At 36.2% G+C, this 26243-nt stretch overlaps 2 protein-coding genes across 11 annotated transcripts in view; one reads left to right on the top strand and one right to left on the bottom strand.

The window, feature by feature from the left end:
* Positions 1 to 10742, bottom strand: part of Tektin-C (Tektin C) — a 52450-nt gene extending 41708 nt beyond the window's left edge. The window contains exon 1 of one of the 2 annotated variants that reach the window (XM_081770595.1): positions 10666 to 10742. The gene's annotated coding sequence lies outside the window, so the exon portion shown is untranslated. Of the gene's footprint in view, positions 1 to 10395; positions 10513 to 10665 lie in introns of those variants that run through there. The other variant, XM_081770596.1, reaches the window with a different exon arrangement.
* A 16-nt stretch (positions 10743 to 10758) lies between these two features.
* Positions 10759 to 26243, top strand: part of Bre1 (E3 ubiquitin-protein ligase Bre1) — a 75153-nt gene continuing 59668 nt past the window's right edge. For 6 of the 9 annotated variants that reach the window (XM_081770594.1, XM_081770591.1, XM_081770589.1 and 3 more), the window contains exons 1-3: positions 10759 to 11012; positions 22913 to 23106; positions 25718 to 25904. In XM_081770594.1, coding sequence (XP_081626720.1) covers positions 22954 to 23106; positions 25718 to 25904 — 340 coding nt within the window. In that variant the 5' untranslated portion in view covers positions 10759 to 11012; positions 22913 to 22953. The remainder of the gene's footprint in view (positions 11013 to 22912; positions 23107 to 25717; positions 25905 to 26243) is intronic. The other 3 variants (XM_081770593.1, XM_081770592.1, XM_081770590.1) reach the window with 1 other exon arrangement.

The raw sequence follows: 26243 nt of genomic DNA, 5'->3' as shown, positions 1-26243 counted from the left end.
AAATTTGGCGATAAGAGGAACACCAACATTTACAATGGGTCCTAGAAAACGTTTACCGAATTTTGTTATTTGATAATTCCCAAATTTAAAAGGGAACATAGACATATAAAGGTAATAAACTTCTGTACATACCCATATAACGTGCTAAATACTTATCAAAGGGGTCAATAACCTCCGAAATTTGATTTTTCGGTAGTTCTTTACCCATGAAAGGGAACGATGTGAACCATCCAAATTTATAGTGGTAGATATTGAAGACCTATACGAAGATACCAAATGCTTACGTTAAACAATTTCTAAAACTGAGTGGATGAGCCAAGATACCCCCTCCCAATTTTTTAAAGAGTTCATCAATATACCCATGTCTTATGATAGGATATGAACCTATATACATGACCATATAACCATATAAGGTAATAAGACCGCATCAAAGGGATAAATTGGGCCAAAAACCAAACACGTGGTACAACATATTGCTTATGTTTATATTTTGGCAATTTTTTACCCATGAAAGGGAACGAGGTGGACCACCCAAATTTATCACGATACATATTGAGGTCATGTACTATAAGACCGAATTCTTACTTTTGAAGATTTCCAAAATTTAAGGGGATAGGGAATGGAACCCTATACATGATCATATAACCATATAAGGTAATAGGACATCATCCAAGGGGATAAATTGGGACAAAAAACCAAACCCGTGGTTGTTCTAAAATTTGGCAATTTTGTACCCATGAAAGGGGACGAGGTGGACCACCCAAATTTATAGTGATCTATATTAGGGTTCTATACTATAATACCAAATGTTTAAATTGGACAATTTCCAAAATTAAAGGGTGGGCCAAAGTACCCCTCCCAAAAATTTAAAGGGGGCACCAATATACCCATGTCTTATGATAGGGAATGAACCAATATACATGATCATATAACCATAAAAGGTAATAGGACCTCATGCAAGGGGATAAATTGGGCCAAAACCAAACACGTGGTTGTACTAAAATTTGGCAATTTTGTATCCATGAAAGGGAACGAGGTGGACCACCCAAATTTATAGCAATATATATTATGGTCCTATACTATTATACCAAAGGTATAAAATGGGCAATTTCTAAAATTTAAGGGGGGCCAAGGTACCCCTCCCAATTTTTAAAGGGGTGCACAAATGTACCTATGTCTTATGATAGGGAATAGACCCCTATACATAACCATGTAACCATAAAAGGTAATAGGACCTCATCCAAGAGAATAAATTGAGCCAAAAAACCAAACACGTGGTTGTACTAAAATTTGGGAATTTTGTACCCATGAAAGGGAACGAAGTGGACCACCCAAATTTATAGTGATACATACTAGGGTTCTATACTATTATACCAAATGTTTAAATTGGCAATTTCCAAAATTGAAGGGGTGGGCTAAGGTACCCCTCCCAAAATTTTCAAGGGGTGCATTAATATACCCATGTCTTATGAAAGGTAATAGAAACCTGTATACGCCCATGTAACCATATAGGATAATAACACCTCATCAAAGGGGATAAATTAGGTCAAAAACTTCCGAAATTTGAATTTTTGGTAATTTTTTACCCATGAAAGGGAACGACATAGACCCCCAATACTAATAGAGGTACATACTCTGGTCCTAGGCTACCACACCCAATTTTAAGATTTGGCAATTTCCAAAATTTAAGTGGGGTGGTCCTATGTACCCCTGCCAAAATTTGTGGGCCAAGGTACCCCTGCCAAAATTTAGAGGGGGTTGTGCTAAGTACCCCTAGGTCATTGACCCCGGGCCAAGGTCATTGACCTTTGACCTAACATTTTTTTTGTTTGATTTTTTTCGTTTCAAAAATATTCCTTCAAAGTTTTTGTTTTGAAAATTCTTTAGTTTGAATTTTTTTTCTTTTCAAAATGGATGACAGTCTGTTACGATGTCTCCTACAGTAAAACACGCTGATCTGCTACGTGCTCTGCACAAAGCTAAACCAAGATTGCGTAAAGCTTATTATTGCCAATGCAGACGCTTCATTAATTCATAGTATTTGTGAATGTTGTTATAATGTCTTGAAAGGCAATGTTCCACTGAGAAGTGTGCAGAAGTCAAGATTAAAGCGTTACAAGAACACACTCCGCTATCACGTGGACAATACAAAATCATTAGATAAAAAGAAGAAACATTTAGCCGTACAATAAGCAAAGAGGATAAATTGAGTCAATAACCGAACACATGGTTGTACTAATTTTCGACAATCTTTTACCCATGAAAGGGAACGAGGTGGACTATCGAAATTTATCATGATACATATTGAGGTCCTGTACTATGCTTAAATTGGACAATTTCCAAAATTGAAGGGTGGACCCCTGCCAAATTTTAAGAAGGGTGCCTCAATATACCCATGTCTTATGATAGAAAATGGGCCCCTATACATAATCATATAAGGTAATAGGTCCTCATCAAAGGGGATAACTTAGGTCAAAACCAAATACGTGGTACTACGCATTGCTTACGTTTATATTTTGGGAATTTTGTACCCCTAAGAGGGAACGAGACGGACCACCCAAATTTATAGTGATATATATTACGGTCCAGTACTATGATACCAAATGTCTAAATTTGGCAATTTCTAAAATTTAAGGGGTGGCCAAGGTACCCCTCCCAGGGTGCATCAATATACCCATGTCTTATGAAAAGGAATGGACCCCTATACATGACCATATAACCATATAAGGTAATAGAACCTCATCAAAGGGGGATAAATTGGGCCAAAAACCAAACACGTGGTTGTACTAAAACTTGACAATTTTCTACCCATGAAAGGGAACGAGGTGGACCACCCAAATTTATATCAATCTATATTAGGGTTCTATACTATAATATCAAATATATAAAATGGGCAATTTCCAAAATTAAAGGGATGGGCGAAGGTACCCCTCCCAAAAATTTAAAGGGGTGCACAAATGTACCTACCGTATGTCTTATGATAGGAAATGGCCCCCTATATATGTCCATATAACCATATAAAGTAATAGGACCTCATCAAAGAGAATAAATTAGGTCAAAAACGAAATACGTGGTACAACGTATTGCTTACGTTTATATTTTGGCAATTTTGTACCCCTAAAAGGGAACGAGGTGGACCACCCAAATTTATAGCAATATATATTATGTAGTGCGTGGAATTAGCGTAAAAATATTTCACTTCCGGCTACCAGTCTGCAATTTTACACAGTTCTTATATGTATACCAAAGAATAGAAAACCGTCGGGAGACACTCGATCCAATGTCCAGAACTCATGTAATGACGTCATCAAAATGGCGGACAACTCGATTCATAAAATAAGCCATATCTCCGTTATTTATGAACCGATTTTCTTCAAACTTGGCTCATTTTAAAGGAAATTAAATTTTCAATAAAACATGTTATCAAAATATTTCCTCCAAAATTAACTATTTCGGAGTTATTTAAGAATTTAATAAATTAATGAGTATTTATTGAAGAAAAATACAAAATAACTCCGAAACCCTTAGTTTTAGACGAAATACTTACGTAACGTGTTATATTGTTAATTTCATTATCTTTAAAATGAGCTATTAACGAAGAAAATTGGCCCATAAATAACTGAGATATCACATATAACATGTTAATTACATTATTAAAATGGCGGTCACGACTTCTAACAGATAGCGAGAAATTCAGCCAAAATACTTCACTTCCATATACCAGCCCCAAATTTTACACAGTATTTATATACATAATAAATAATTTTAAAATACCTGGGAGACACTTGATTTAACACGCTGAACTCCTATGTTGACATTATCAAAATGGCCGCCGCTGTTAAAAACATAAGTTTGGTTAAATACACTTAACTCCGTTACCAATCATTTTATTGAGTCTTCCAATTGTTCCATTTGAAAGAGCATGAAATAAGCTATAAAAATTTTATTCGATTTTAAATGGTTTATGGCGATGACAACGTGGAAGGTGGTAAAAAAGTCAATGTTTTGAAATGGTCGCTGTTGGCTTACTATATTTTGCAATGACATTTCTGTTATTACAAGAGGCGTTAACTCAAGTAAATACACATTACATCCATTGCAATGTAGCATGCTTGTATATTTTTTTTATGAGTGATTCATCTTTAATTATAAATGATACCACAAAAGAGTGAACCTGAAAATAAGAATAGTTATTTACATCTTTTAGTGGATCCAATGCCCTCTTTTTACTGATTGGCAAAAATAAAAAAAATACTTTTCTTTTTAGGAAGGGTAACAGATATTTACAACAGTTTCTCACTATGAAAACATGTACAGTCCATGCGGATTATTAACGCGGAAGGCAATACTATTGAAAACAATGTAAACTTTAAACAAAGTGACAAGTTTGTAAGATTAAACTTAATTTCTGCATTGACCCTCACAACTACAAAGTAAAGTGCGAAATTCGTGTATTTTTACACATCGACAGCGCGTGCAAATCTGTTTGCACTTGCATGCTATCAACTCTTTTAGCTTTTCCATGGTGAAGTTTGGGCTTGTTGACCAGAGGGGCTCATAGTCATCTGCGGTCTTCTTCCATCCTCACTCACAAGGATCCATGCGTTGACTGTTCCGTTGAAGACAGTTTGTCCACAAAGAACATTGTAGGATGGCCCTCTTCAAGTGTTACAACAGAGCGTTGCAGGTTGGTGGAATCTTTTCAATGTGTCTGTTTTGCTGGGTAAAGAGAATCCGCCTGGTTTCATTGACGGTCTCTGCAGAACTTGATGAATGGTACATAAGAAGTACAAAGCGTTGAATGAGTAAAAACGTGTCGTCATCTTCAGAGATGTCCAGAACTTGAGAATATGCCGAAAAAGCTTTGTCTAGGTCTCGGAAAGTTATCCACGTTTTCCATGCAGTTGTTTTACCAATACTTGCAAAACTTGACACAGTGTCAGCCCCCGTAAATGCATGGATGAAAGGCAAAAGATATGGAACTCCTCGTGGAACTTTGTTGTGCAACTCGTGGATCGGAAGGTATTGGATGTGCTTTCCACTGCCGTATTCCATCCAAAATTCTTTCAGTGTATTGAGTCTAGAAAAGGCATACATAGCAATTACTACTACCACGTCACTATCAACAGTTTTCACAATGACCTTAGAACAACCCAAGTATTTCATGGCATGCCATATATGAAGTAGGAGAGGGGCATCGGCTTCTTCATGGAATTCGGAAGATATAACTTCAAATGTCACCTCCATTTGCGATCCAATTACCGTGTCTCTGTAGGTGCAAATGACTTTTTTCCCGCCGAGGAGATCCATTATGACTAGGTTTTCAGCTAAAAATTCAGAGTTCTTTTTTGTTTTTACTGTGGGCAACAAAATTACTGAAAGATTTGGAGATGACAACATTAGATTTTACATTTATTCTGAGCCCAGACCCTCTCGACTGTCTTACGTCATTTTTTAGGCTTCCTTCTAGGTAGCGGTCAAAAACTAGGGCAACTCTTTCCACAGATCTTAATCTCATTAGAATGTATGGTTTAACAATTTGGTTGCAGTGCTCTTGAAATGTCCGGCTGGATTTAGGGACAAGCATATGGATCAAGGCTGCTGCATCGATTATGAGCGAAGAAACTTCAAGCTCATGAGCAGTGGTCACTCGAACTCCACTTGACTCGACGATACAGGACTCCACGTCGGATTTTTTATTGGTTTTATTGATTTTTTATTGGTTTTATTGGTTTACCGCGGTCGGATATGGAAGGTGGACATGAGCTATTTTTATGGGCAAAGAACTTTTTGATGTTAATTCCCTTCGATTGACTAGCAACGTACAACTTGGCAAAAAGAGTACTGTCTTTTCTCAGGTCTACTATTTTCTGCTTGTCTTTGGACTTAACTGTAACTTTCTTAGCACTCATCAAGGGAAGGTTGTTTCTTTTGATGATTTCATTGATGAAAACTTTTCTATGGATCAACCGATCTTCGACAAACGTATCAAATTGGCTTTTCCCTGTAGCATTTGCCCACATGACGCTCATCGCATTTTCTTCTGGGAGAATGATTCTACTGCTGTTGATTGTAGTTAACTCGTCATCTTCGAATGGGTTGCCGTGTGATTCAAACACTTCAACAAGGGCAGAAACAAGGTTTTCGAATTTCTTATGAAAACTTGGAGTATCTTCATGATCCTCCTCGGAAGAGATGTTAGATTTCAGGTTCCGATCCTTTTCGAACTCTCCAATCATGCGAACAACTTCGGGTCCTGCAACCATCCATTGCGATAGCCCCTCCCCTAAACTTAGACGGGATAGGTTAATTGAATAATTTTTAATTAGTTTGTTGTTCTGCTCATGTAACTGGTCATGTGCCATCCTGGAAGATTTTCTTTAGTTTTGCAGCCAGATATATTTCCGTTTTGGAACTCACGGAACATTGTTGGATGCATCTTTGACAGTTGCTTTAAGTTGTACAAAAACACTGGCAGCCATCGCGCATAGTTAGTATGATCGAGAGCAAACATCCATGGACAAATTTTCTCCAGAGTAGAAATAAAGTCTATCAAACTGCCCTGTCGAATTCTGCGGACCAAATCTAAAAGGTGACATTCTAGCACCATGGTGTTCTTCCAGTACATTGTGTGATAGAATATTTGTTTCTTCTCTAATAATTTGGTAAGTAACAGAAGTCATCACTAGCAAAAACAAAAGAAATGTTTTTGCGTTTTCTTCAAGTAGAAACTTCTGCCATCTACTAGAAGAAAATGTACAGATCTTCTTTTCATCCACTTCCAAGTTTGATCGCCATATATAGTTCATAAACCATTTACCTATAAACTAAATCGAATAAAATTTTTGTAGCTTATTTCATGCTCTTTCAAATGGAAGAATTGGAAGACTCAATAAAATGATCGGTAACGGAGTTAAGTGTATTTAAGCAAACCTATATTTTTAAACACGGCGGCCATTTTGATGACGTCAACACAGGAGTTCAGCGTATTAAATCAAGTGTTCTCCAGGTATTTTAAAATTATTTATTATGTATATAAATTTGGGACTGGTATATGGAAGTGAAATATTTTTGGCTGAATTTGTCACTATCTGTTAGCAGTCGTGACCGCCATTTAAATAATGTAATTAACACGTTATGTATGATATTTCAGTTATTTATGGACCGATTTTCTTTGTTAATAGCTTATTTTAAAGGTAATGAAATTAATAATACAACACGTTACGTAAGTGTTTCGTCTAAAACTAAGGGTTTCGGAGTTATTTTGTATTTTTCTTCAATAAATACTCATTAATTTATTAAATTCTTAAATAACTCCGAAATGGTTAATTTTGGAGGAAATATTTTGATAACATGTTTTATTGAAAATTTAATTTCCTTTAAAATGAGCCAAGGTTGAAGAAAATCGGTTCATAAATAACGGAGATATGGCTTATTTTATGAATCGAGTTGTCCGCCATTTTGATGACGTCATCACACGAGTTCTGGACATTGGATCGAGTGTCTCCCGGCGGTTTTCTGTTCTTTGGTATACATATAAGAACTGTGTAAAATTGCAGACTGGTAGCCGGAAGTGAAATATTTTGGTGGTTTCTGACACTAACTCCATGCACTAATGGTCCTATACTATTATACCAAATGTATAAAATGGGCAATTTCTAAAATTTAAGGGGGGCCAAGGTACCCCTCCCAATTTTTAAAGGGGTGCACAAATGTACCTATGTCTTTTGATAGGGAATAGAACCCTATACATAACCTTATAACCATATAAGGTAATAGAACCTCATCCAAGAGGATAAATTGGACCAAAAAACCAAACACGTGGTTGTACTAAATTTGGCAATATTGTACCCATGAAAGGGAAAGAGTGGACCACCCAAATTTATAGTGATTCATACTAGGGTTCTATACTATTATACCAAATGTTTAAATTGGGCAATTTCTAAAATTGAAGGGGTGAGCCAAGGTACCCCTCCCAAATTTTTAAAGGGGTGCACCAATATACCCATATCTTATGAAAGGGAATGGACCCCTGTATACGCCCATATAACCATATAGGATAATAACACCTCATCAAAGGGTATAAATTAGGTCAAAAACCTCCGAAATTTAACTTTTTGGCAATTTTTTATCCATGAAAGGGAACGACATAGACCCCCAATACTAATAAAAGTACATACTATGGCCCTAGGCTACCACACCCAATTTTTAAATTTGGCAATTTCCAAAATTTTATTGGGGTGGTCCTATGTACCCCTGCCAAAATTTAGGGGTGGGCCATGGTACCCCTCCCAAAATTTAGAGGGGGTGGTCCTAAGTACCCCTAGGTCATTGACCCCAGGCCAAGGTCATTGACCTTTGACCTATGACGTCACTAAAATTTTTGCTGACTCGACTAGATATAGTGGGAGGCTTACTACTAACAAGTGTTGGAAGGTACTGCTGCAAAAATGTAAACCTTGTCCTATGTGCGCCACCTAGCTTTCAGATCAGTCCGATGCTTTTACAAATAAATGGGACACACGCAGGCATGTAAACAGGATTTCGCAATAGGGGGGGGGTCCGTGACGAAATACTGTGGTTATGACACTAGGAGCTCGATCATTCTAAACTATTTTACTGGCAACATATATTCGTTCGTTTAGCCAGTATTTCGTAGTGGGGGGAGAGGCGTGACATGAAATAGTGTGGTTACACACCAGGAGATCAGTCTAATCTGAACTATTTTACTGGCAACATACTCATATTGGTTTGTTAGGGCAATAAAATGAGGATATGTTAGTAATTATTTTAATAAAAAAGCATGAAGAAATCTTGAGTAAAAGAATAAAAAAGTATTGAAAAAGATATAATCTTCCGAGGTCATTCAAACTCGGACTTCTTTCTTCTTCTTTTTCTTATCTTCGTTTAATGCCATCAAGAATAGCAACGAGATCTCTTTCGGGAATAAAGAAAACTATAAAATGGATTAGTGTTGCCGCGAAATTCAAAATGGCTCATATTATTGGTGATTCTGGGCATTTCTTAAGTTCTACCTGAGAGTCTACCTTATCGAAATCTTATCAAACCGGTTTATCGATCGTCATTTGTAGTCCATAGGATTAGCATGGAGATAAATGGAATTCCGAATGTTTCGTTACAATAATATCCATTTTCAACTTGACCCTCCCTTCCGATTCCTCCACACAAAGCTCCTCATAAGAAAGAGTAACCACACGCTTGGTGTAGCTTTATGTTTTGACGCTGATTCATCTTTTTCTCGTATTTTTTTCATCCTTCAATAACATTTTTCTTTTCTGGATCCGAAGGGGGGGGGGTTCAGACCCCAAGACCCACCCCTTGGCTACGTGCCTGACACACGGGGAAAAAAGTCCTCCCCGCTGATCTAGTGCCTAGCGTGTACCTTCGGTGCCTGATCCAAGGTTCGATTCCCGGTAAGAAAGCTAAAAAAATAATTAAATGAACATTCAGTTTTATAAATCATCCGTCTCTTTTAATCTAAGAGTCATAATTGTGGGACCAAACATTAAATAATAATAATAATAATAATAATTTCATTCATTTTCAGGGAAAGGGAAGTGTATGTGATCCTAAGCGGGTCGAGCCCATATATACCGGTACTCTTACCCTGAAAGCCATAAAGCGTTTATGGGTTTGTGCCAATTTTCTATTTTTTAAAAATGCAACATAAAATTATTCTTCATTTACTTTGTACTTAACATTGGTTTCGGGTCCTAAATTAAAAAAAAAAAAAGTGATGTCTGTCCCCCTGGCTGTAATAATGTCTGTCTCCTTTTTTGGGGACTGTGTATTCGGAAACTAAAATAAATATGTGATCATTTAAAAGGAATAAACGAAACATCAAAACTTGAAATGCCATTTTAAGCTGTGTAAATTGAGAATCTCGAGCAGGCACGTACACAATAATTTGTTTGGGGATAGGGGTCAAATTCAATATGAGGATAAATTACATTAAAAAAAACTTGTAAAATTATACTAAATTTACAGAAAAGTCCGGATTTACAGGGCTTATACCTTACATACGTCCTTATCTCGAAGAAGGGTTACATCCAATGTTTTTTTCTTCTGTCCGGGTTTAGTTGTGACGGAGATGGTATTGCATATTTCGTAAATTTCGATATGATGGACAGCAACAAGTCCGTAAATTCTTCCGTTTCCTCCAAATTCTTATTCCAGCAATTCTTTCATGGTCATTCACTTGCATTAATAATGCGTATCGTTAAAAGGCACTATGTGAGACGTTAAAGATTTCATTTGTTTACTATTTTTAGAGTACTTCGAGCATCTTGTAACGGGATTAATTTCTGTCATTATTTTTTCATTAGAGTACATAAATATATTTAGCTAATTTAGAAATATCAGTGTGGGGAATACCTTGTTACATAATTGATCCAAAAAATAAAGCTTATACAATATAAGTTAATATGTTTTTAATTTGGTTTAGTAAGCCACATTAACGTTATATCTCACAAGACAAGTGCTTCCCTCATTCCTCCAGAATGAACTCAAAACAAAGGGGTTGTATATTTATTAACTGAGTTTTTAGAAGCTTAAAACAGATCTCTATAAATCACGAAATTGTTACAAAAGCTCTGATAATATTTGATATCAAATGTTACGTAATAATTTTAGAATTATACTTACTTCAGACTTTTAAATGGAAGTACCTGTTTACTCGACTGTAACTATGGCAACAGTACTGTGGCTAGAGGTCACTGGTCTCAGCGAAATATCGCGAGATCTCGGCGATTTCCGTGATTGTAAAATGGCGGACAGGCGGAGGAACTGATCGTTTCAGAGATGCTTTGAGATTTGGAAAATGGGCATATGTCGAAGCACAAAAGCAAGGGACGACTTTAGATTTAAAAGGCTGCTCAGATAATTCAACTACAATTTGCCCTAATGGCGGAACCACTGCATTAATTCTGAATAAGTAGAAAAAGAATTACCCGCCATTTTATACTTTTCGATTGAAACATTTGGTATTTCAGGTAAGATTTAAAGGTCTTGAGTATTTGAGACAAAATATTTATGTGGGGTAAGTTTGGTTGAGGTAAGATTTCAAAATTATTTTTTTAAAAAAAGTATGTTGTTCATGGTAAGTAGAATTCATGCCAACAAGTCAACCGGCCATGTAATTAGGATCAATCAGATTTTGGTACTATCAAAACCAAGTATTAGAATAATAATTTCTGCTTTTAAAAGATTACATTTAATCGGGAAAGGTAAAGACTGATCCACTAACAAGAAAAGGCCTATCGATATACTGTAGATACAGCCGATAGGCCTGTTTATCATCATGGGAAATTACTACATGTCAGAACATAGACATGTTTGCATATTGATAAAGGAAAACACACTTCATTAGCATAAAGTACAGAAATTGTGACTTTAGTTAAAAGTATGATTCTTCAACGTATTTAAACTTGGAAATTGTTGCTGACATGGAAACCTAGTATTTCGGGAAATAATAAATACGAACTGATTTGATAGGGCCTACAAAATTCCAGTTAAGGGAACTCGCATTTGGAAATACGAACTTCAAGAATAGAGATGAATATTAAAATGCCAGAAATTCGTGTAAAAGCTGGATATAATGTATCGAGGCGTTATCTAACGGCGTTGAAGTAGTCCTTTAAAAATTCGATATGCTGTTTCACAAAATTACTGCGTACGTGCAAGGCAAAATACAGTGGCTCAATTTATATTACCTTTGCACTGTAATCCATTATGATGATCCGTGATACGGTAATAAGCCATGGAACAGGTAAAGTCTATTGATTGTAATGTTTTACGCATTTATGAGGGTACACGTTTAATTAAAATGAACATACCGGTAAATAAATTGTAATGTTTGCTTCATTACATTGCAAGTGTACATATGCAAACAAGGGATTCAGTGTAGTGCAAGGTAACCAAAAAAAAAAAAAAGTTACTGCCGTTCTATAGCAGTGGTAAACAAAGAGCAATACAGTGGATGATACGTACGTTTAGGTTTCAAAGTAATCTGCATCCAACACCTTTTGCTAATCTTCCTGCAGCCAGTACCGTGATGATAAAACTGCGGTCGTTGATGCGGAGAGGTCTGTGAGTCCGTTCCGAAGGTTCCCTTTTTTGGAAGGATTTCCCACAAAGGTGGTTGTCAAGGGTAATATGGTCGCGCAAGGTCCGGTGAGTATGGTACATGGCTTCCATCATAGTTGCTGAAGGGTCTTTCGTGTTCACTTTGCCACATGTGACTTGGCATTGTCATACAGGAGCAGTTCACCCATGAGATTCACTACTGCCGGCTCCGTCTGCCACAATACACGGTGCACCCTTCGCAACTGCTGACAGTAGGAGTAACAGTGATGTCTAACCAGGCGGAAGGATCTCGTAACGCGCCACTTGCTGACAATTCCACGAGAGCATAACGTTTCGTGTGTGAGGAATATCATCACGTGGCTACAACCAATATTGGGTACGCTTAAGAGTGTCATAGAGAACCCATTTTTCGTCACCAGTGAACAGATGGTGTGTTCAGGCGCCGAGTGACCTATGTCAAAAGAGGTTGTCACTCTTTGTTGCCTGCCGACAATGTGTGGTGTACTCACTTGCTTAACTATTATGACATCCTATCCTATGCAGGTGCAGTATGATTGTTTTAGCGGAAACGGGAACCCTTCTGGAAGTTCATCACACGTGAGGCCACTGTTCTCGATAACTGAATTCAGGCTTCGTCATCCAACATATGTGGTTGTCCACAACGACATTCATGTGAACTGCTTGCATTTCTCGAACAGAATGTCTGGAACCGATGCCTTTCTGTACGTTAGTTCACGGCATTCTCACCAAATGCGACAGCTGACAGGCCCACTTAAAGTCGAATGACATTTAGTATCCCTCAAATTCGACGGCTTCGGAGCTAGTACTGTGGCTGATAGTGTGCCTTTGTAAATAACCTCATTTATGTGTATACCCACCGTTGCTAATGCGCCTGCTCCTATGGACGAACACCGTCGCTGCCGCTTGGGTGCTCCTGACCTGTCTCGGCTAGCATTCATGATTTTTAGTGGTTCGTGTTTTATGCCAAACGTTCACACTATTTGTACTGAGCCCTTCTGTAGTCAATCTGGAAGTAGTAATGGAATTCTTCATTTAGTGCATACTCTGCGGAAATATAAAGCTCTAGCCTGACCTGAAAATGTAAGAATGGGTCATGATTTGGTAGAACTGTCTGTTCGAGTAATGCCCAGCTAACTTCCTAAGAATTGTTACACTGATAAGGTTATTAGTGTAATGTGCACCAAATTTCTGTCTGTCTGTGTGCTATGACATTTACTATTGAGGTAGAAGGTAAAATTGGGGTTAAGTGCCCAAGGCAGGTCAAACATCAAAATTACAGGAAAGCAAAAGTGAATTAGTTATTTTTCAATAAATTAATGTTAAACAAAAAGAGAAAAATGTGTACGGTAATGCGGTATTTTCAAGTGTTAGAAGGTAGTTATTGTTGGTACTAGTTTGAGTGGAGTGCCGCACATTGTAATGAGGTAATTAATTCCAGCATTCAAAGATGGTAGGTACATGTGACATTGCAATTGAGAGTTTTATTGAACCTATGTTGGTGAAGGAGAAGGGTACGTTATGGAAACGGCGCGGATTATTAAAATTGAGCAGATAATTTTGTACATGTAGGAAGACATTGGAATTAAAGAAATAGAGGAACAGTTACACTTTCAAATGTAAACATCGTGTTGGTGGTTTGGAATGTGATTGGCGAGAGTCGGCAGTCGAGGACACAAGATTGTCCATAGAGAAGGTACCTAACCTATTGTTTTAGCGACATAGATATAGCTTACGCGCATATCTACTATCGCTGACGCGTCCCCTCAGTATCGCTCGGATCTCCGTACTGCACGTCTATCCTACCTGTTAGCATTCATGCTTTTTTACTACCTAGCAGGGTTGGCTTTTTTAGACCAGCTGTTAAAAAAACTGGTTTAAACAAACAAAAAAAAAAAAAAAAAAAAAAAAACGAAAGGTGTAAGTGTTCGTAAAATCTTTATGAACATACATTTGTGGATTATCGCGTTTCACTTCCGTATATTATTCATATTATATTCAGACCTAAATTCCCCGTTCATTATTCAGAGAGATTGTACCACAATAGCAATTTTTGTTTTTTTTAAGAAGTTGATGAATATTTCTTTTGTGATTTTTTAAAAATAATTATCGTTATGCAATTGCAATCAAAGAAAAATTCTAAATATTGTTTCGTTTTAATAATATTTACTATTGATAAAGATAAAATACATCGAAATGTGATACTTTTGGGGAGGGGGGTTCATACAAACCCCACAAGAGGCATTTAATGAAAAGAGAAGTATCTTTCGTGTCTATTCATGTATAAATAGGTCAGAGCCAAAGTGGACTCAAATACTTCGTACCTTTATTCACTTTTCTTGCTGACACGCAAATTAAGTCGTTGTATTTCTTTTAACTTGTGCTAATTAAAGTCGTAATGAACGAACTTGAACTAAATTAGTTCTTCTGTACTCTGTGGTATTGTGGAATTGTCCATATGTAATTCTGTATAATGGTTTCACTTGTGCAATTGTTTATCTTTTTGTCCTTCTGAAATGACTCTTGACAATTATAGTAACAAGTATGTAAAGATCAGTACAACGTATTTTTATCAGGAGTCCTTCGTGAGTGAGTCGGCAGACGTATCGCAGTTGTGGCCAATTACTCCCGGTTTCGAGTTTAAATGGAGGATAATTTCTCGGATGTAAGCCGAGAAGCGGTTTGGATTCCACTTTGCGTCCCCTTCCATCATAACCCGGTTGTTGCATATTAAAATCAAAGCTAAACAAGCTTATTTCTGTCCATATGTGATAGAGACACATAGAGCAAATTATTATTATTAAAAAGAAAAGAAAAAAAAGGTTTTTGGTTTTTTCAATAAAAATCATGGTTTTTGCCAACCCTGCCACCTAGCATAGGTTGGTGTGTGTTTTTACGCTAGTTTTTATGGCATATTTCGGGACGCAGTATTTACAGGCTGAACAATTGTAAAGTCCTCTTAAAGTGAATGTTCGCCGAGAATTCATAAGAAGGTACTAACATTGATTTCCTCATAAATGACAAACATTGTCAAATTTTTCTACCTTTCAATACTGGACTTGTTCTGCTTCACAAAGGCCGGAAAATTGTGTCTTTTATCTTACCAGTGAGTACTTAATGACGGGAAATATTAGGGGTCAGTAGAGTTATCAACATTGTTGTACGAAGGTCTTCATTATGAACTCGTCTTTGATAAACATGGTCATGCATATATTACGATAAGTAGCTTACTTAACTGTTAATGTGGGATGATAACCCGATTATTTTTATTATTAGTATTACCAATAGTAAATTACTTAGGAATCCGTCTAAATATTTATTAATGACAAAAGTTTTGATTGAAAGCCCACCTTCGTTGACGAGCTTATTTATTTACATAAACTGGTTCAGTATTTTTACTAACTTGCATGATTAATTCGATTACTGACAGTTTATTTGTTGGTTACGATGTAGTTTATTGAAATATTAGGAATTTCTGGTTGCCATTACGTCATGTACACTCATGTCCAAAATTATTGTCGCATGTCTATAAATATATTATTGTAGGAATATAATTTGATAACGAATTCGCTCGGTTTTTCTTATAATGTTAGTATGTTTATAATCGGCAGACATGTATATGGCAACTTTCATGTCAAAAGAGCAGTAAATAAAAACAATAAAACCAAAATAACTTTTTTGTCCATTTTTGTTTTACTTACTCTAATTTTCGTATTTATAATTCTTTTTCTATGAAATTTGCCACAAATATATATTTCCCGATTATACGCATAGTATCAGTATTAAAAGTTTCCTACAAAATCATGATCAAGTTATACTCTGACAAGAAGACAATTATAGATATGCGACAATCATTTTGGACATGAGTGTACATGTGTAGCACGGCAGGACTAGAAATATGAGGTATAACACATTCGAATAGCTTTTGTCAATATAATTTATTTAGATTTAACTCACCAAATTTTTGTAAATTAATTTGTTTTCCCTGCTTTAAAATACCTTGTCTCAGTTATTTGTACATACAATAGCTAAATAGCGTGTCAGAATTAAACTAAATGTAGGATTAGTTTCTTAACTACATGCCATATGTTCAAATGGGCGTTACTCTGTGTACAGATATGTAACTGTATACAGGTGAAGGAAAGAGGAAATACATGTAGGATGATGAACTATTTGCGAGCATTAAAACTGAATTTGCCTAAATTATTTTCAATAAAAATTCAATGTTTTTTTTTTAATATTATTCAGCCACTTTAATATTAATTAACAGTTACTAGTGATTTAGTAAGTTTTTCAGCGTGTTCGAAGTAGTAGCAAATAGTGATTTATTTAAACATTATTATTAGTAAAATGCAATGACTGGTAGTTCCGTACTCTAAACAAGTTCCAGCGTGTTTGAGACAGTAACTAAACTGATAGTGAAAGTACATTGGTTCCAGTTTTACTTTTGATTAATAATTATTGAGGAATTTCGACAGTGTTAGGCCGACCGATCTTGAAATACAGAGTAGATTTGCAGGAAGTTTAAATGATAGGTATTTAATTAGCAATATGAACGAAGATAAGGGTTCGCTGCCTTCTATTTCCGTAGCCAATATTGCCTGACTTCCTGTACAATTCGTAATATTGCCGTATACAGCTACTTGACTTAACCTAAACGGGAAAAATGAAACGATAACGTAAAATATAGTTTAATGGGAAATACATTTACAATTGAATTTTGCGTGCTGTTATACTTCGAACCAGGTTTATTTTCAAATTATCTGAAAGGACAATGAAGCGATAAATCCAGTTGCGGTTCTGTCTTACTTATTAAATCCATAATGTCTGATTAGCAGTGAAATATGCACTTTACAAAGTAAGTGGCCTATAATTACTGTATTTTTTCCAGTTTAAATGTGTTTATCGAAGGAACTAGAATAAGTAATTGATTTCTTCGTGTGAGTTCAATATGCAAATGCGAAAGGTAAGTAATTGTTTAAATAAAAGAATTATGGTCTATTTCAGCATATTATCAAATGTCTTTTTAAAGATGTATAAAACGACTTATTTCGTGGCCACTGTTCAGCACTCTGGATTAATATTGATTTTTCATATTTTTTGCATTCCAGTTTTGTGTGCATTTGACGTATTAATGACTTTTAGGAATTCTAAAGATGATAGTAAATATGAGAAGTAAAGCAAATAAGAAATTATTTTTAAAAGTTTCCACAAACACGCCGTTTGAACAGTATATCAATTTTTACAGTTTTTTCCACACGAGGGCCACTATTTGTATTTTGAGCCTTTGCAACACTGATTGTAGTTGGGCGCTATTTTTTGTTTGCATAGAAACGTTTGACATTGTTGACCATAACATACTTCAAATATTTTGTCAATAGCTTTATTTGTGTTGTTTACGTTGACTTGAAGATTGTGTGACAACAGAAAACTGGAATTAACTCCTGTAAATTTTCGTGTGCGATGATTTATTACGATTTTTGACGTGGATTATCAAAACAAGAGTGCATTGTTCAACTTACTTCCACATTTGGCGATGAAGCCCCATCCTTTGTCACTGAAACGCTGGTATAGCGGTTTTACTCGTGACCGCCATTCGCTCATTGACGAAATTCGCGAAGGTCGTCCAAAATCAGTTGTTATTAAAGAAAACATTGATGCTGTGCAAAACCTAATACTGCAAGATCGTTATGTGACGTACTGAGATTGAGGCAACCCTAGGCATTAGATCTACCAGTATATGTAAAATATTACATGATCATTTAGATGTGAGAAAGGTTTGTTCTCGTTTGATCCCACGTAATTTGACAAAAACTCAAAAAGAAGCGTCGATTGGTGCACACAAATGCCCAATAAATACAATGGTGGTGCTTCAAAACGAGTATATAAGATTATAACAGATGATGAATCATAAATATATGCATATGAGCTGGAACGTAAACAGCAGTGAACTATACGGGTGTTTCAAGATGAGCCAAATCCAACAAAAGTTGTTCGCGCTCGAAGCACATCGAAACAAATGGTCGCTTCTTTTTTCTTTTTCTTTTTTCTTTTTTTTCGAAAGCTGGTCATGTGGCAACTATGCCTTTAGAGGAACGTAGAACAGTCAACTCTGAATGGTACCCAATTTGTTTGCCGGAGTTCTGTCAAATGCGGAAAACAAGCAAACGCCGTCGGATCATTCTTCATCAAGACAATGCGAGCTTTCACACACACATCGTTTAACAACCGACTGTTTGAACATTCAAAGAATCGAATTGATGGATCATCCGCCGCACAGTCCTGATTTGGCACCCAATGACCTTGTTCTCGAATGTCAAGAATACATTGCATGGACAACGATTTTCGAAGAAGCCGTTGATGCGTTTAAAAACCATATTATGGAGTTGTCTCAAGAAGATTGGAAAAAATGCTTTGACAAATGGTTCGAACGAATGCAGAAATGTGTTGATCATAAAGGAGAATATTTCGAAAATCAATAAATTGATTTTCAAAATGACAGATTACTGTTTTTTCATTGTTAGGCTCAAAATATAAATAGTGGCCCTCGTATCTCCCGATTGGTTTGAGTCATCACCAAAACCTGTATGTCATGAAGTTTTTTTTACATGCAACAAGACGGAGCCCCACCTCACTACCCTCAAGATATCAGGTTGTGTCGATAAAACTACTGAACGGTGGGTTGGTCGAAGAGGTCCTGTTGAGTACCCACCTCGGTCTCTTGATTTGACATCTCTGAGGGTCCGTGAAGAATGGCAAGTATCGACAAAAGCCAGCAACAATTGACAAGCTACGTGCAAAAATTAGTCGTGTACTTCCATTACGCCAAATACACTAACAATCGTAGTTTGGTCTGCAGTTTGTCACCATGGGTGTTGTATAGAAGCTGCTGATGGTCATTTCGAACACATACCATAACCCTCTCTCACTGCCAAAAATTGTTACGAGATATGGACTAGCAATTAGTGAGCACTTTTTTTTTTTTTTTTTTAAATAATTTATGGACCCCTCTGTGTGTATATATACATAACGAGAATTTGGGACAAATAGTACAGACGAAAATTAAATGCACACGGAATACTGACCATATTAGAAAACAAAAAGTTTACTTAAATCCAATTAAAACTACTCGCTGAGCGAAACAACACTTTTATTGTAAAAATTAATAACGTGTAACATTTTCTCCAACTATAAATAGCTCAGTAAGTAGCTTTAATCAGATTTAAATCCACTAAAGCAGAGCTTTTACAATGTTAAGTATTACAAAAGTTTATTTACAAACAAATTCACGTAAATAAGGGCGCTTGTTTGCGTTGCTACCGCAGTTAGTAATCGATATTGAATATTTTTTTGCATTATCCTGACCAGTTTTGATATTGAAGCATGGATTTTCGTGCACTTTTCATGTAAGTCATGTTTTAATTGTTTTTTTCTTTGTTGTGTTTTCTAATGCGCCTATCTAATTCATCCGACAAATGCTCACTTGACTTGCAGTCAGGTGATTATGAGGGAGTGTGCAGTTATTAGGCATATCATATAACAACGACTCTTTCAATTTTCGTGCAGTAGGTGTAGGGTTATCTTGCTGGAATATGAAGGAGGCAGCCATATTCAGTTTCTTCTTTGCACTGTTGGGAGATTCTGTTTCAGGATGTTACAGTAAACATGTTGGTCCATTGTGCCTTCGATAAAATGCAAATTTCTTACTCCAGTTGCCCCAAATGAGAATATCCCAACTCCATGCTTCACAGTAGGACACAGATTTTTCGGTGCTATGTGCGTATTTCATTTCCTCCATCGAACATAGTAACTGCTATCGAATCCATGAATGTTGAAGTTGGTTCCATCACTAAATAAAACCGAGTTCTAGAAGCTTATTTGATTGTTCATATGAGCTTCTGCAAACCAGGGTTTGAAAAAACCCGGGTATTTTTGAAAAAGCCCAACCCACCTGGAGCCATATGGGTTTTTTCGGGTTTAATTGGTTTTTTTTTTTTTTTAAATATTTCAATGTCTTTGGGGTAAAAGTGTTACAATTTGATTTGTATTTCAAGATTGTCATTGTCGCAACTTGCACCAATATTCTGTTCACTACTGTTTTGAAAAAATGGCCACCGTTTTGAAATTTTACATTGAATCGCCGAGAAAATCTACACGGCAAATTTAGATCTTCTTGCTTCTATCCTCAAAATTGAAACTTAAAAGTCCGAATTGCACCGTGTAGCGTGGATACCCTCTAGTTGAAAAATGGCCGCCATTTTGAAATTTTACGTTGGATGGCCTCTAAGTAAATATACAACTAATTTATAGTGTATCGTGCCTCTACTCTGAAAATTTCTATTCAAAAGACTCAAAATTGCTCCTTGTAGTGTGGATACCGCTATTAAAAAAAAAAAAAAAAAAAAAATGCCGCCATTTTGAAATTTTACGTTGGTATGCCGCCAAAATCTATACAGGAGATTTAGTGTGTCTCGTGCCTGTATCCTGAAAATTTAAACTTAAAAGACCGAAAGTTGTACCCTGTAATGTGTGTGTGTGGTACAGGCAGGCAAACGAACAAGTGTAGATCAAGTCATCTCAGGAACCTTAGTAACGTTCACCAAATATGAATACCAAACATATTAATTTAAAACAAAGATATCATTCATGGCAAATATTTTACGGCGTAAAATAAATGGTTTTAGTTTTGAAGTTCACTTCCGATACTTTACGCGTTCAATTACGGGAATTTCCCCAGTACTAGCAAGACGGTTCTTTCCTGAAAATAAATTTGAAACAATTAACAAAGAGAGAATTCACATTTTATAAAGTAAGTGATTCAAACTGCCTTAAATGAAATGAAATATCTTCCAGCTTAAATAGTTTTATTGTTGAAGTATTCACTTCCGATGCTTTGTGCATTCAATTGCGGGAATTTCGCGAGCATTTCTTTCACGACGTGTTTTCCCCGAAAATGTAGCTTTCTTTACTGTACATCGACACTTCCACTAGTACGGAAGTTTGAGTTCAGCACTTGAAATAGTAGTCACATAGTCTTCGGAACTCCGAGCATTAAGCTTCTTAAAACTGACAAGAATTTTTACGCTATTGCTGGTGTTGATTCTACAGAATGCTTATTTGAAGAGTAGCAACTAATGACGGAACTACACCACTGTTGTTGGAAAACTAAATTTTACGTAAGAATACTTGTGTTACCATCAAATGTATGAAATAATACAAATGTATTTACATATTTACTGCTGGTACAGGCACCTATGGCCTTAAACTCGTCAAATGTATGGGAGATAACGTCCCCCGGCGTCACCGACTCAGGAAGCACACTATTCACGGAAAGTATTTTCTAAAATATAAAATTTCATATTTTACTTCAAGTAGGCTATAAACACAATCCATACATTAATTTGTTCTATAATTATCTCAAGCTAAAGTAAGCTTTTTTATACGTTCAGTGATTTCAGAACTTTATGTATGTCTAACGTTAATGTTGTTGTATACTTTAACATGAAAGCATCTAATTCACCCAAGGAAAGTCCAAGATCTGATAAAAATCACTTTCAATGTGATCACCTTAGTTGTACCAATGATATACGAATAAAAAGGTCAAAAACCCGTGTTTTTTCTCAGGTGGGTCCAACCCGAAAAAATCCGGCGGGTTTTTTCGGGCTGCGCTCACTTGGACAAACCCTGCTGCAAGCTCTACACTTTTCTTGGCCTTTTCTTTACTAACATACAGTTTCATCCGGGCTGTTGAGTTCTTGTATTTGACAACAATCAAGCAATTCATGTTTGTATTTGTTAGACGATTTGCTTTAGCACTGTCCATGTGACTTAAAGTAAAGCGATCTAAACATGATTTATGAATGTAGTATTTAAATAGAAGGTCAGCTTAGTAAATTTAACTATCATCATGAAATCTGTTTCCTATAAGAATACTTATTTTAAATAATGTAGTTAATGGCAGATTTTGCCGTCCGTGGAAGAGCACGTGGTAAGAGCCGGTCCTGATTGGAGCCTTATTCGTAACACATCATTAAGAAAGAAATATAGTAGTAGTAACATTGGAAGCATACGTCGTATTCGTATGTACTTCGGAAATTACAAAGTAAAATACCATGTGAAAGACATAACTTACATATTTTCAGGATTTATGTGGCTGCTCCAAAATTGCCTCAGACATACTTGAAATGTGATTCTACAGACATTCATAGAATTCTGTTGGTCCTCATTGCGTTCAGACTGTATTTTGTAAATGGCTGAGGAAAATAGGAGACTCGTAAATAGAATTTGTAAAGCATAAGAATCGAGAGTCAGAAAATAATGTGTGGAATTTGAGAGATACATGTTTGTGGGTGTGGAGAAGTATGGAGCGAATTAGCTGGGTCGAACAGAAAACGAATGAGAGGGTGTTAGAAATGGTAGGGAAGAAAAGAAAAGTTTTATAAATTATTAAGTGGAGGAAGAGAAACTGGTTGGGACATTGAATAAGAAGGAATTCTATCATGAGAGACGTGAGGGAGACTGCAATTAATGGACGATATCAAAACAGAAAAATCGTACGTGAAGACGAAGAGGTTAGTGGAAGACCCTAGATCTTGGAAGCTTCTCAGTTGCTGCAAGTGACCTGCCAATAATGATAGAATATCTATGATGTATGTTATATTAACATATCTATCACTGTAAGTTAGAAACAAAATAGGGGTAGTTAATATTGCAGTCTCCGTATTATTTTAGATTAGAAAATACCTTAGTAGTATCATTATTATAATTATAATTTTTCTGTGCTTTTCAGAATTTTTCGTATTGTTGATTGAAGGAAGTAAAATAGCCAAAATGTCTAAGCGTCCAGCCGAAAGTGATGCCTGTGGCAGTGGCCAGCCTCCATTTAAAAAGGTTCAATTCGAACCTATGAGGATTGGCCCCATTTCAACATTAGAAGAGATGGATATGAAAGTATTGCAATTTCAGAATAAAAAATTGGCTCAGGTATGTTTTTCTAAATTATTAGAATATACAGGGTGTCCCAAAAGTAGGTATACACCCCTGCATTGATTAAGTATAACATTCTAGTTTATGGGTTTATTTGTTTTGGCTCTTCGAGCTTAAGATGTAAGTAAAAACACATTGAGAACAAATAATAAACAAACTAAGTCTACCTGATGGATACAGTAAGAAATGATATAAAATGCAATGAGCTGATCAGTACGGTACTGTATACCTACCTTTGGGGTGCTCTGTAGATTCATATATTTTTGTTAGATATTTTATGTGCATAAATAAAATGTATTGATAGAAAATATTCTGCAAATTTTATTGATAATTTTTGGTTGCCAAGCTTACAACTTATTACAGTATCCAAATATTTGAACAATAATATGTGCACTTAACTCTGTGTGTGTATGTGAAGTCGTTGTAAGCGTAGTTGTTGCTATCCTGTAAGGTTGAATTGTAAAATCGTAATATTTTCCATGATTTACTCCTGTGATAGATGGAGAAAATAGCCACTTCTTCCTCACCAATTGCTCTATAGGTGCCAATTCAATAATATTTAAGGAGTGAATGAAATGCACGACAGAATCGGAATACGGTATCTGTAACGCACGGTAAGTCGGAAAATGGTGACCAATTTCCGGTCCAGTCGCGTATTTTCTCCGAATATCGTTAAATATTGCTTAATTTCTTTTCGAAGTACATTTCCCCCCCTAAAACATGAAATATGTTGGTATACATACATAGGTATCCGTCCATTTTTTCTCGTCCATTGTTTAATGTGCTAGCTAATGTCAGGGAACAACGATCTCGGTTCTGAAGAAATTGGAAACAGAATCAGTAATTGATAAAATAAAAGCAGCTAATTATCATCTAAGACTTTCCGTTCATTATTAAACTCTTGTTCCAACGGGTTGTCTGCAGAATTTCCTGCTCTTGTATTTTTCTTTTTTCATTATCTCTTCCCAGCCTCTTTTTCGTACTGCTTTCACCATCTTATCTTTCCATTTGCTTTTTGCCTTCCTCTTGACTGAAATTTAATGTAGAAATATCAAGGTGATTATTATGTCAAGCAATAACAAGGTTAAGGGGAACATGGAGATAAAAGGAAAACCGTTGAGAAAGGTGGCAAAGTTTAAATATCTAGGAAGCTTTATAACAAAGGATGGAAATCAGAGCCAAAATAAAAGTACGATTCCAGAAAGTGATGGAAGAGAAACAGTTGCAGTTGTTGGGACATGTTAGGATGGAAGAGGAAAGACGGTCAAAAGAGTTATTAGAGATGAAGTTAGAAAAAGAGAGATCAACAAAACATCTATTAAAGTATTAAAAGTATTATTTACGATAGTGTAAGCGAATGTTAGAAATATATGGGTCTGATAAGTGTGCTATTATGTGAAGGTACAGAGTGGCCAAGAGGCTCCGTTATGGTACTGAACGTGAAATTTGCAGCTTTAGAATGTTGTTATTTCTCAACGTTAGTGCTACTCTCGAGCGGGATCATGTGATATCGAGCGGCTTTTAGTGATCAGTTGCTGCGTTGTCAGTAGTCTGAAGCTTATGTGGTGTGTGAATACACTTCTGCAGACTGCCATTTTCAGTTACTTACGCATATCAGCAATGGTTATCTGGATGACAGACGATGCATGGTTTCACCTTAAGGGGTACGTGAACTCTCAAAACACACGCTGTTTGTCAACAGACAATCCGAGGAAACTCTTTTGAGGTGCCTCTGCGTGATTTGAAAATAGACCTTTGGTGTGCAGTTTCAGGCCAACGGCTTGCAGGCCCCATTTTCTTTAATAGCAACATGAACCCTCAAGTATATGTGTAACGTAATTGTTGCAACCATTGATAGCGCAGCTAACGAAGGAAAAACAAGGGTATGCGTTTTTCCAGCAAGATGGCGCAACGGCGCACACTTCATAGTTTTGAATGTCATAGTTCATGAAGCTTTCGGAGAAGAACATACAGTTTCCGCAGGTTTATGCCCTCCCAGATCGCCCGATCTGTCTGCCTGCGGTTTTTATTTGTGGGGTAATTTAAAGGATAAATCTGTAGTAACAACCCACATACAATTAAAGAGTTGAAAACAAGCATTCGCAGTGCGATTGCGGAAATCACGGCAAATGAATTGGCAAAAGTTTCCAGAAACGTTTTGACGTGCTGAGTTACATATCGAAGTTCATGGGAACATTTTCAGCACCTCCTGTGAACCATTGACCTATTGAATGTGCAGTAGGTTGTTCTTGATAATAATACATTGCTTGGTAATAATAATTTACTATTCTGTAATCTATATTTACAGTAAACGAGTTATAAGACATAGGGCCTCTTCTATCTTGGCCATCCTGTATGACGTTTAGCCCATTTATGTATAAAACCTGAAGTAAAAAGCGAGTGATTTGACTACAAGCATCCTAGTCAAGTCCAGATTCTGATTCGAGAAATCCAACAAAGCATAAGGAGATATAATGTTGTGCTGCTAAAATTTCTGTTAAAACTATTCCTTGTATGAGCTCGTTATAGTTGCATAATTAGAATATTTGTGTTTCTATTCATTTCTTTAATATTTTCCACATACTGAAATATCATTTTGTCTTTGTAGCGTCTGGAACAGCGTCATAGACTTGAAACAGAGCTTAGACAGAGAATTGAACAGTTAGAGAAACGTCAAACCCAAGATGATGCGGTTCTCAACGTTGTCAATCGATATTGGAATCAACTAAATGAAGATATCCGAGTTCTACTTCAGCGCTTTGATGCCGAGACAGCAGATGAATCAGAAAATAGAAGTAAGTAGTCATTAATTTCTGTTTAATTACGTTGAAAATAATTTTCGATGGATTTCGTGTTGGGTCGTCCGAACGTTAGAAATAAATCTTTTGGAAGAAAAAGTACTCACCTCATGTTCACAAACGGAAAAAGAAAAAGACTCCTACTTGAAAACACAAAGTTATGCGTATTTGTACTTTTATTCTTGATACGTAACGTCACTTTTATTCCTCTTTAGTCATGATGAAGGGTGGTTTTCATTCAATTAATTACTGATATTACATGCCAGGTTCGAAGTACAGTTTATTTTCGAAAGTTAATGACGGAAAATAGAGCGTTTTTTGAACGACCTGTGTAGT

The sequence above is a fragment of the Thermobia domestica genome, chromosome 9, assembly GCF_964235325.1.
Source record: "Thermobia domestica chromosome 9, izTheDome1.hap1.1, whole genome shotgun sequence".
Taxonomy (NCBI): domain Eukaryota; kingdom Metazoa; phylum Arthropoda; class Insecta; order Zygentoma; family Lepismatidae; genus Thermobia; species Thermobia domestica.
This window is presented reverse-complemented; position numbering and strand designations above follow the sequence as displayed.